Here is a 12,779-nt window from a genome sequence, read left to right on the forward strand (position 1 = left end):
TTATTCATATGACCGGTTTCGGTTCATTCAGAACCATCTTCAGATCTGATATTTAAGTTACAGGAGTAACCCGTCCAATTCAGCAACTTTCACATGCTACATGTGACGTAGCATGTGAAAGTTGCTGAATTGGACGGGTTACTCCTGTAACTTAAATATCAGATCTGAAGATGGTTCTGAATGAACCGAAACCGGTCATATGAATAATAAAAAAAATTTGCAATCAAGACGGATTTAAAGTAACATTATAAAATCACTGATTGCTGTTATCCCATAAGACATTATGTCTGTTTTTGCGAATGTATATTGTTTGTAATGGCGGCTAATGAACCGACACCTGGTCCTTCCAATGTGAAAAGGAGCAGGAAAAGTGTTAAATTGACAGAGGAACAGTTACTTAGTGTTCTAAACGACAGTGATTTTGTGTGCAGTGAGGACGAGGCATACCAAGGAGATTGTCATTCAGAGGGTGCAGAAGAATTGCAGAGTGACGATAGCGTGGAATCACAGCTTTCGAATCTGTTTCGTGACAGTTCCGCTACTAAACTGACGACCTCTAACAGAGTCAATCTTACAAATGCACATTTGAAGTAACTATAATTTCAAATGAATCCAATTTCGTTTTCCCTTTTTTTCCTTCATAAGAATTTGCGCTTTGGAATCCAAATTTTTCCTGAATGCGGTGGATTTGGTGCTTGTTTGAATTGTAGTTTCTGTTACATTATCAACAAATCACGAACATTTGAATGACGCCTGTTACCCCTATAGGTGTCAGACAGCAAACAGTCGAAGCTTATGTGAAGTAATGAATCTAAGGTGTCATCATTAAGTCAGTATAGAACATGATCCCACAGATCTTACAAGGTCTTGACGTCAGCCTGTAGCTCAGGTGTGCTTAGGAGCGTCGGTTACGAGCGGAACCTGCCGTTTCGGAGCGTTACCGGCCCGCACTCGCACGTTGCCGGGCCGCACTGGAGAGTTGCGCGCCTGCACCGATGCCGCAGCGAAAGTGTTAAAACTAGTAAGGTCATCCGAAGACCAGTATCAGTTGCAAAGCGATTTAGAAAAGAATGCTGTATGGTGTGGCAGGTGGCAGTTGACGCTAAATAACAAAAAGTGTGAGGTGAGCCACATGAGTTCCCAAAAGAAATCCGTTGGAATTCGATTACTCGATAAATAGTACAATTCTCAAGGCTGTCAATTCAACTAAGTACCTGGGTGTAAAAATTACGAACAACTTCAGTTGGAAAGACCACATAGATGATATTGCGGGGAAGGCGAGCCAAAGGTTGGTTGGACACTTAGAAGATGCAACAAGTCCACTAAAGAGATAGCTTACACTACACTCGTTCGTCTTCGGTTAGAATATTGCTGCGCGGTGTGGGATCTTTTCCGAGTGGGATTGACGGAGGACATCGAAAGGGTTCAAAAAAGGGCGGCTCGTTTTGTATTATCACGTAATAGGGGAGAGAGTGTGGCAGATATGATACGCGAGTAGGGATGGAAGTCATTAAAGCAAAGACGTTTTTCGTCGCGGCGAGATCTATTTACCAAATTTCAGTCGGCAACTTTCTCTTCCGAATGCGAAAATATTTTGTTGAGCCCAACCTACATAGGTAGGAATGATCATCAAAATAAAATAAGAGAAATCAGAGCTCGAACAGAAAGGTTTAGGTGTTCGTTTTTCCCGCGCGCTGTTCGGGAGTGGAATGGTAGAGAGATAGTATGACTCACTTAAATGTGAATTGCAGAGTAATGATGTAGATGTAGAAATATCCCTCAACTGCCGCTGGTGTGCATTGCGATCGCGTATACCACGTTGGGGCGCACGTACCGTATGCACAAGTCGCATGGTACCTGAGCGTTCAGCAGCACGTGGAACTTAGCACGCTCAACGTTAACGTTCGACAGCACGGTCCGTGTGCCGACGGCTTTACCCTCGTGAGCCAATTACACGTACGTCGCTCTCCGTGGCACAGCTGTTCTTTGCGCGGCGGTCCAGCGGCGGGGCTTCCCCTCCGGCGCGCCCCACTCGCGGCCGCATTAGCGGAATATCGCGCGGGCGGCGGGGCGCATGCGCGGCTGCGCCCCGCGACGTCCAACAAGTGTGTGTGCGCGCGCGCGCGCGGGGGTTGGCGGCTGTGCGGGCGAGGCGGGCAGCCGCGGGCACGTGCGCCGGCCACGTGCGGCCCGCGGCCTCGGCGCCGCCGCCTCCGCCTGGCGCAGTCTGCCGCCGGCCGGGAGCTCACCAGCACCACCGACCACCAGCCGCCCACTGCGCTGAGTATCGTTGCTGCCGCATGTAAACACCTTGTCTGGTTCTCGCTTCTGCCCGCACACCCCGCGCGCGCCTCCCCGCCTAGCGCGAGCGCCTTCCTTCTGTAGGCGAGGGCACCCCCGCCTGCCGCCGGCCCACGGTCCGCTTGTTCTGTCCCGAAGGTGCCCAGAGGCGGAGGCCGAGTAGCGACCGCGCGCCCGCCGACGCCCCGCTGCAGGTATTGCAGGCCCGCTCGACAGCTATGGCGAGGCGCAGTGGCGCCCCCGCACGCCGATGAGTTTCCCGGGCCGGCTGACCGGCCACGTCTGGGACTGCTACTACGACGTGAAGGCGGCGGCGTACGCGCCGCTGGTGGTGGAGCAGCACGACGTCGCGGGTGCCGGCTCTGGCGCCGCCTACGCCCACTGGGGCCCGCCGCAACAACAACAACAACAGCAGCAGCAGCAGCCGCCGCAGCACAACCACAGCCACAACCACCAGCCGCCGCCGCAGCACCACCAGCAGCTGCTCTGGGCCGCTAGGCAGCAGCACCACGTCGAGCAACAACAGCAGCAAGAGCAACAGCAACAGCAACAACAACAACAGCAGCAGCAACAGCAACAACAACAGCACCAACAGCAACAGCAACAACAGCAACAACAGCAGCAACAACAACAACAGCCGCCGCCTCCTCCCAAGAGATTTTTGCTTCAAGGTAACAGTAGCAGTCTTGCTTTTGATGAACTTCTCATGTTTCACAAGCTGCGACATCATCGCGAAAAGCCCGCATCTCGTGGTCGTGCGGTAGCGTCCTCGCTTCCCACGCCCGGGTTCCTGGGTTCGATTCCCGGCGGGGTCAGGGATTTTCTCTGCCTCGTGATGGCTGGGTGTTGTGTGATGTCCTTAGGTTAGTTAGGTTTAAGTAGTTCTAAGTTCTAGGGGACTGATGACCGTAGATGTTAAGTCCCATAGCCGGCCGAAGTGGCCGTGCGGTTAAAGGCGCTGCAGTCTGGAACCGCAAGACCGCTACGGTCGCAGGTTCGAATCCTGCCTCGGGCATGCATGTTTGTAATGTCCTTAGGTTAGTTAGGTTTAACTAGTTCTAAGTTCTAGGGGACTAATGACCTCAGCAGTTGAGTCCCATAGTGCTCAGAGCCATTTGCCATTAAGTCCCATAGTGCTCAGAGCCATTTGAACCATTTTTTTTTTCATCGCGAAAAAACAGTGACCCGTATGTGTAATAAGTTTCCTTTAATTTACGTCTATGGTCACAAACTTTTTTGTTAACAGATTACCTGTTTCGGTCTTTAATGACCACCATCAGATCTGTTTCATGAAACAGGTAATCTGTTAACAAAAAGTTTGTGTGCAGAATGAGATTTTTACTCTGCAGTGGAGTGTGCGCTGACATGAAACTTTCTGGCAGATTAAAACTGTGTGCCGGACCGAGACTCGAACTCGGGACCTTTGCCTTTCGCGGGCAAGTCCTCTGCCAACTGAGCTACCCAAGCACGACTCACGACCCGTCCTCACTGCTTTACTTCTGCCAGTACCTCGCCTTCTTGTGACCATAGACGTAAATTAAAGGAAACTTAGAACTTCTCATGGTCAGGGCTCACAGTCATGTAGAATTTTCTAAAGGACGTCAAATTCGCCGTTGACTGTAGAAATTATTTATTTTACTATTGCAATTTCAGCCTTTGGGCCATTTTCAAGTGGTTCCGAGATTTTCTTCAGCACACGCCAGACTTCAAAATTCTCCGATATTTATGCGCGTCACCGTCAAAAATATGTCTTTTTCACTCAGAATGTTCCGAAGACCGAAATAGTGAAATAAATAATTTCTACAGCCAATGGCGAATATGATGTCCTTAAAAGCCTCGCTTTTCTTCGTATTACTTCCTTCGTACTTGCGCATAGGGCGTTCGCACTTTACAAGAAGTTTGACATTAAGATTTTAAACAAAGCTGCGTTTCAGCAACAATGCATGCAATAACTTCGATGGATTGAAAATAACAGCCATACATTTGCAAAATCTAGGTCTGTTGAACTTCGTCAGTGGTTTCGATAATTTTGAAACTTTTTCATAAGGTATTGTACGCAGAATCACATATTATCTACAGGCTGTTCCACAATTCACGTTACACGCTTCTGCAGGTTGTAGAGGGGACGTAGTAGCTCAAGTTTTAAACAGAAACCCATGTTCGGAAACGTTATCCAGCGACGCTACAGAGCGTCAAAGTTATAAGCGCCGGCGCCCTTAAATGTATGTATATTCTGGGCGATGACGCGATGATGTTACAATCTTTCAGGGATGATGGAGATGGATAAATGTTTCAGTCTGATGCACGGGTCCTTCTACCGAAAGCGAACGAGTCGGATGTTATAAATAAAAGCCGTTCTCATATATCTGACAGTGGAATACACGTACTGGTACTGTTGTTGCTAAGATTGCAGGGTAACCAACTTTCACAGGTGGTAGTATGGACCAAAACAGGAAAAAATGTCCAGTAAACATGGGCGTTAAAATGCATACCTGAGAAGCTATGAGCACTTGTTCATCTTCACTACTATGAAATACATCTCCTCAGTTGAATAAATGCTCATCGCCCATCAGGTATGCATTTTAGATCCCCTTTTTACTAGACATTTTTCTTCTTATGGGCCATACTGCCACTTCCGAAAGTTGCCTAGCCTACAATCTTAGCAACAACAGCACTAGCACCCGTATTCCACCATTAGAGATATCAGAACGGTTTTCACTTATAACTTTCGACTCGTTCGTTTCCAGTACAGGGAGCCTTACCTCAAATTGATAAATTTACCCTTCTGCATCATCCTAGAAATATTGTAGCATCATCACGGAATCATCTTGTATATATATTTAGTCACCGGCGCCTGTATCATTGATGCTCTGTAGCGTCGTTGGATGACGTTTCCGTATAGGCGTTCCTATGTAAAGCTTGATCTAATAAGTCGGCTCTACAACCTCTAGAAGTGTGTAACATGAATTGTGAAACACCCTGTATGTCCCACACGGGAGTCGTTGACTCAGTCTAGTACATATGCCTGTCAACCACTTAATCACCATTTAAAATAAATTATTTCGAAACAGTAGCCTTCTACTGTAGGGCTTTGTCTTAAAACTTTTTAAAATACACACTGTTGACAAAGGATCCAACAACGTGTAGTGTACCACTTGAAAACTTGTATTTATACAAATCTTTCAAGTGGCACACTAAACGTTGTTGACTCCAGTGTCAAATATGTGGTATTTAAAACGTTGTAAGACAAACGCTTAATACGCAGCTACTACTTTTAAGCCACATATTTAAATGGTGATTAAGTGGATGACAATCACATGTACTAATCAACGATTCCCGCACCAGATATAGATAATATGTGATGACACGTACAATGTGTTTTGGAAAAAGTTTTTAAACTGTCGAATTCATGGGCAAAAAAATAGCTCTGAGCTCTACGGGACTTGACTGCTGAGATCGTCAGTCCCCTAGAACTTAGAACTACTTAAACCTAACTAACCTGAGAACATCACACATATCCATGCCCGAGGCAGGATTCGAAATTGCGACCGTAGCGGTCGCGCTTCAGCGCCTAGAACCGCCCGGCCGGCGAACTCATGGGCAAGGTTCAGTATACCTGTATTTTTCAATTGGTTGGCTGTTATTTCCAGTCCATTCAAATCTGACATTTCTTTCCATTTCGGCTGCCACAGACCCGAATTTATTGATAGAAACTCCATTTTTCACGAGCTATTTACTTTACACGATCAGCTAATTTCAGCGGTGTGCCATTTTCAAGTGTTTACTCATGTCCTCAGTCAGGCTGTATGAGTATACACAATTTAAATGACAGGCGTACACTGTACGCACCCAAACAAGACGACTTTAAAATAACTTGAAAATGACACCTGCGAGGTGAGCTGAACGTCTGACGTACGAGGGCATGCTGAAAATGCCTCCGAATTTTTTATGTGAAAACTCGTGCAAAGTAAAACAAACGTTATCGCCATACTGCATCTTTATATGTCTACATATTTGACAGAGCGAGGGGGCGCAGTGGTTACCACACTGGACTCGCATTCGGGAGAACGATGGTTCAAACCCGCGTCCGACCATCCTGATTCAGGTTTTCCGTGATTTCCCTAAATCGCTTCAGGCAAATGCCGGGGTGGCTCCCTTAAAGGGCACGACCGACTTCCTTCCCCATCCTTCCCAAGTCCGATGGGGCCGATGACCTCGCAGTTTGGACTCCTCCCCCAAGTCAACCAATCCACCTTCATATTTGCAGCACTCTGCCGCTAGAGGGGTCTGAATTGTAGCGTGTAACACGGCGGTGTGTAACTATGTCCGTGCGGAGAAACAGCGTGCAACGCTGCTAACCTCGTCGTTGACTGCCCGTAAACTCCAAAACCACACACACACATAGAAACAGTTGCTGTAATCGAGTTTCGAATTCGAGGAGTGGGTTCCCACATCGAGCACACTCTCCTTCGGCGTGACTGCGTCGTATCACACTCGAGCGCTGCGACAACTGCAGCAATCCGATGCCTTGGGTTCATTGGCATCCAGTCATCCTCCATACAGTCCCGACATCACCCCATTCGATTTTCGTCTCTTTCCAAACCTCAGAGAACATTTTCGAGGACTTCGCTTTGATGGCGGTGTAGCGATGCAAGCAGAGGTTGAGGTTATGTCAGCGTCAACAAAGTCAAACATTCTACACTGACGGTATCAGCAAACTGGTCTTTCATTGAGAGAAATATGGTCCTCGCCAGGGTGATTTCCTTGAGAAGTAGATATGTAGACTCGAAAAATAAACATGTAGAATGTTAATAACGCATGTTTTATTTAAAAGCTGTAAGAGTTTACACGTAAAAAATTCGTAGCCGGAACCGGTTAACTGTACTTTATCAAATGCTATCGAGACGTTTATGAATGAAAGTGTTCGTGAGTAATGCTCGCTTACTAAGTACTTTGACCTGCTTCTTAAGCAGCGCTTCAGTGTTCTACTTTCCAGGAAACCTCGTAGTTCGACCATTTCGAGTGGTGTTTACGAGAGGTAGTCAGACTTTTAAATATCACCTCGGAAAAAATCAAGTCTCGACTACGACACTCGGTTGTAGTCATTCTTTACATATTCACCCTTCAATTCGACGCATCTCGTGATGGAAACCATTGTTACGAAGGTTTGCGTTTTGGCTATTCTGGAAACGTTCGATCTGGAAAATCACCACCTCGTCTTTCTCAAATGCGTACCACGTAATGATTTCTCCAGGCGAAGAAAGAAGAATAATTCACTGGCCGCCATACCAGGAGAGCACTGGGGGAGGCAGAATTTGGTGGACCAAAGAAGCAGCAAGTATCTCTCATGAGCAAAATGAGCTAGGGCTCGGTGCAGACTGCTACCTCTCTTATTTTCAAAAGTCGCGCAAGACTTGAAACTAACCCGTGGCTGATTTTCACTTCTTCAGTATCTCCTCGATTGTGCTACTCCGATATTCGAGCAGCAGAACTTCCACTTTTATGCGGTTGCCATTTCTTCCAAGTGCACAATCTGTCACTTCTTCGTCATTGCGGCTTGTAAGGGCACACTGGTAGCGTGTGTGCTACCCAACCGCTGAGCTTTACAATGTGGCATTTCCACCAATTTATCATGGCTTGTCCAACGTTGTTTCCGTTCAAATGAGGAAAACGAGGTACCGCTTGATACTTGACTTCATTACTGGGTAGCGCCACTTTTTTTTTCGCCTCTCTCGCCGTGTGCTACGTTACTGGGCGGTTTTCAACGTATACCAGGACTGCACACATACACCAGGAAACAAACAAAAACAAATTACGTAACTTCATTACCCCGAGTTATTAATCACAAGTTTTCCACTACCGCTAGTGTTGACGTCAACAGTACACTAACTCTCACAATGTAGACTTTCACGGCCATTGTTTACTCCAGCTAAAACTTCCGGGCTGAAAGGTTGTGATCGATATCTCCATCACTGAACGACTACCTTCGAACCCGGAGCACGGTATCCAAATCCATTTGCAGCTTGACTGTTCCACGATGACAAAATATTGATTTACGAAATTTCGCGTAATTATTGAACGGATACAAAAATTTTAAATGCTGTCGTAATCTGATCATTAAGAGGTATAATCTTCTGTTTAAAGTTTAACACAATAAGACACATACGCTCTCAGACAAAAAAAAATGATGCACCTCAATTCAATTATCCGTATGGGGCGGAAATCGACAGATGCGATACACACGTACAGGCAAACAAATTATTACAATTTCAGAAAAATTGGATTACTTATTCAAGAGAAAGAGCTCGACAAATTGAGCAATAACGCAATGGTTCACCTCTTAGCCTTATGCAAGCAGGTATTCGACTTGTCATCTATTGATAAAGTTGTTGGACATCCTCCTGAGAGATAATGCGGCAAATTCTCTCCGGGCATAATTTGACAGGACTTAGCTCTGGAGGAGATCCAACCACTGTATCAATTAATGTCAAGCATAAGGGGCAAAGGTGGACCAACGCGTTGTCGAATACAATTTATGAAGCTCTTTCTCGTGAATAAATCATTCAATTAATCCATTAATTTGTCTGTATATGTACATCACATCTACCAACTTCTGTCCCACTGGAAAAATTTCGTGTTGCGTCTTTTTTTATCTTTTTTTCCCGGACTTTATTCATCCAATATTTGAGAATAAGAGCATTTAGCGACTTCGAAGGAAAATTAAATATAATATTTCAATTCATCTACAAACCTTTGCTCTCTAACTCTCCCCTCAAATTAAATACATAAATAAAGAGCCGGCCGGAGTGGCCAAGCGGCTCTAGGCGCTACAGTCTGGAACCGCGCGACCGCTACGGTCGCAGGTTCGAATCCTGCCTCGGGCATGGATGTGTGTGATGTCCTTAGGTTAGTTAGGATGAAGTAGTTCTAAGTTCTAGGGGACTGAAGACCTCAGAAGTTAAGTCCCATAGTGATTAGAGCCATATGAGCCATAAAGAAAGAACGAAAGGGTACTGCTTACTACATTTCCGCTGTTCACGCAGTTAAGCTGCAGCATAATTTATTACTACTTTGCTAGCTACTACCTCTATTGGGAACACACTTTGCAGACGGTTTCTACATGTATCAGTAAATGTACCTGCCAAATTGTGTCATTGTGCGATACACAGTTCAGGAGATACGATATCATGAGCGTTTAGATGCGTTATAAACTAGCTTATGCTTACAATGCAGCGGGGAAATCCCCTCTTTTTGTTCATCCAGTGTTTCATAATGAGATAACTTAGAGACTTCTAACAAACTTTAACCACAATATCAAACCTTTTGTAAACTTTTTCTCCCTTACATGCTTAAAGCAAATATTAACACATTAAAGCATTTATAATCAGACGTTTGACGCTTTTTGTTATTGGAGTTTGGTTCTTTAAAGAATCTGGGATTTCCAGAATGAGATTTTCACTCTGCAGCGGAGTGTGCGCTGATATGAAACTTCTTGGCAGATTAAAACTGTGTGCCGGACCGAGGAGTGCTAGTTCTGCAGGGTTCACAGGAGAGCTTCTGTAAAGTTTGGAAGGTAGGAGGCGAGGTACTGGCAGAAGTAAAGCTGTGAGGACGGGGCGTGAGTCGTGCTTGGGTAGCTCAGTTGGTAGAGCACTTGCCCGCGAAAGGCAAAGGTCCCGAGTTCGAGTCTCGGTCCGGCACATAGTTTTAATCTGCCAGGAAGTTTCAATCTGGGATTTATTGGTATAAAACTACTCCGTGACGTTTCGTTTCCGTACACACCTGAAGATGGTTCCTGCAGACGGAGACGAAACTTCATGGAGGAGTGTTGTACATCGACCACGGCCTCTCAGACCAGACGGTTTAAGCGAAGAATACTGACTGTGGGAATAGTGGGTGGGAGAACCAGAAGTGGTCTTACAGACGGAAACAACTTTCCATTTTTATTGTTATTTGTAACTCCTTCCCATGCCCTAAGAGTGACAGCCCAGATGCGGCCATTTCGTCGCTATTCCGTTTTCGATTAAATTAATTAAAAATAAAGAAAATAATGTCTGCAGGAAGTGCTCCTCAGCTGTTAAATCAGACATAATATACCGCTAAAAGCCATTAAAACTATAATAGTAATAATTTTCCTTTTCAGTGTTAAATCGTTATCAGGTCGAGAAATGTGATGTGATTCTTTGGCATTTAAAGTGCTCACAGAGGAAGAGAATATGCAGTACGAGGCATCATGGTTTAACAGCATAGTAGTTCACTTCCTTGACATCGGATGAGTAGCCTTGTTGAACTACAATATATAATGGGCACTTATAACTTACTCATCTGATGTCGCGGGCCGCTGTGGCCGAGCGTCAGTACGGCACCGCGCTGTTGCTACAGTCGCAGGTTCGAATCCTGACTCGGGCATGGATGTGTGTGATGTCCTTAGGTTAGTTAGGTTTAGGTAGTTCTAAGTCTCCGATGTTAAGTCACACAGTGCTTAGAGCCCTTTGAACTGTATGATGTCAACAAACTGAACTACATTGTAACACCGCGATACCTGGTACTGCATACTCTCTTCTTAGAATCTGTTCTTTTGATGTCAACGGCCTCCCGTGTTATATTTGTGGACCTGGCGGTGAGCTAAGAACGGACTCAGTTGTTAAAATAATAATTGTAAAAGAGATTACAGCGGTTTCTAGATGTTCTTTCTGAAACTTGGTAATATAATGAGATTATTAAAATCTATTGTCTCACTTCGCTAATGGTGATGCGTATGATCTTGAAACTGAAAGGGTGACGGTGCTTTGGGTTTCTGTTAAAATTCAGTACGGAAATATTTGGGACATGGGTTGAAGAGTAAGCGATATGACAAAGTGGAAGGAACATTGGGACGGGATGTCGATGGTAGGAGGAGGGTAGGATTACACCTCCTTGCCATCTGTTCAGAGTAACATGGAAAAATAACATCGATGGCGAATGTGACCTTGTAGAACTGACCCTCCCGCCAGTCATCAAAATTGATTTGGGGAAAAGTGAATCTACTTGGCCCCACGGTATGTGGAAGCTGCTACCTTCCAAATTTAAGTCCAGTGACTAAACAGTGCGCTCTCAACTAGACCATGGAAAACACTGCCCTGACGGCAGACGAAACACAGTTTCTCCCAAACCTGTGTCCAAAGTCTCAGCCGCTGTGTTACATTTTCATTTCTCTAAAATCTTGGTGTCATCCACAGTTTATCTGCAGAGTCAAAGCCATTGCAGGTCAACGACAGAAAAACTACTCGTGGCTTTCTGTTACAATTTATTTAGGTTTATGCACTATGCCTTTCGATAACAACCCTTATGTTGAAGTGTAAATTATTAGTGGAGTGTATGCGAGAAATATTTTGAAAGTGAGAAAACAGTAAGCGATTAGTTTCTGACATTGGTAACGTTACATTTCTACCGGCTTTCAGTATTTTCCTCGTGAGAGAAAGAATGTTAGGCCTTCCTCACACGGGACGAGGCAGCTAACTTTAATGTGGACGCGGACGGGAAATCCAGCCTCAAGACACGCAGCGCCCGCGTCACATGGGACGTGCTGGTTAACGTGACACGCGACTGTAGCGCTCTCCGGTGTTAGCTTCGGCTGTATGTGGCTGCCAAACCACTCTGTTTGTTCAAGTAAATCGACGCGCTTAAAGTTGCTAACCTAGTGTATTGAAACACGCATTTCCTCCCTTTTCCGTATGCTAATCACGTTGTTCTGTCTTGTACACATAAATAAAATCTTCGATGCCCATGTACATGCTATAAGACGAAAAAGAAAGTTCTAAGCACTCAGTAAGGAAACTTTCTGGCAGATTAAAACTGTGCGCCGGACCGAAACTCGAACTCGGGACCTTTGCTTTTCGCGGGTAAGTGCTCTATCATCTGACCTACCCAAGCACGACTCACGACCCGTCCTCACAGCTTCAATTCTGCCAGTACCTCGTCTCCTACCTTCCAAACTTCACAGAAGCTCTTCTGCGAACCTTGCAGAACTAGCACTCCTGGAAGAAAGGATATTGCGGAGAGATGGCTTAGCCACAGCCTGGGGGATGTTTCCAGAATGTTATTTTCGCTCTGCAGCGGAATGTGCGCTGATATGAAAGGCAAAGGTCCCGAGTTCGAGTCTCGGTCGGGCGCACAGTTTTAATCGGCCAGGAAATTTCATATCAGCGCCCACTCCGCTGCAGAGCGAAAATCTCATTCTGAAGTCAGTAAGGACATTAGCTTATAAAACTGCACAAATTCGGACAAACTGTCCCCTGAGAGGGGTAAATAACATAGATATATTAGAGAAAATATTTCTATTAATTCAATAAGAAAGTCCCACAACTCTTTAGAAAACGTGAAGATGAAAAAAAAGAAAGAAAATAGATACAACAAGCGCGAACCTACTAAACATTGTTTCGGAACTTGGCTCCTGTACCAACTACGTGACGTTGAACTTCACCACGATATCACCTCTA

General features: G+C 45.4%; 1 protein-coding gene across 2 annotated transcripts in view; it reads left to right on the plus strand.

Annotated features, from left to right (window-relative positions):
• Positions 1 to 2,189: 2,189 nt before the first annotated feature.
• Positions 2,190 to 12,779, plus strand: part of LOC124612248 (hepatic leukemia factor-like) — a 620,183-nt gene continuing 609,593 nt past the window's right edge. The window contains exons 1-2 of one of the 2 annotated variants that reach the window (XM_047140323.1): positions 2,190 to 2,302; positions 2,440 to 2,972. In XM_047140323.1, the coding sequence (XP_046996279.1) occupies positions 2,552 to 2,972 (421 nt within the window). In that variant the 5' untranslated portion in view covers positions 2,190 to 2,302; positions 2,440 to 2,551. The other variant, XM_047140324.1, reaches the window with a different exon arrangement.

Source organism: Schistocerca americana, chromosome 4 (genome assembly GCF_021461395.2).
Source record: "Schistocerca americana isolate TAMUIC-IGC-003095 chromosome 4, iqSchAmer2.1, whole genome shotgun sequence".
NCBI classification, from domain to species: domain Eukaryota; kingdom Metazoa; phylum Arthropoda; class Insecta; order Orthoptera; family Acrididae; genus Schistocerca; species Schistocerca americana.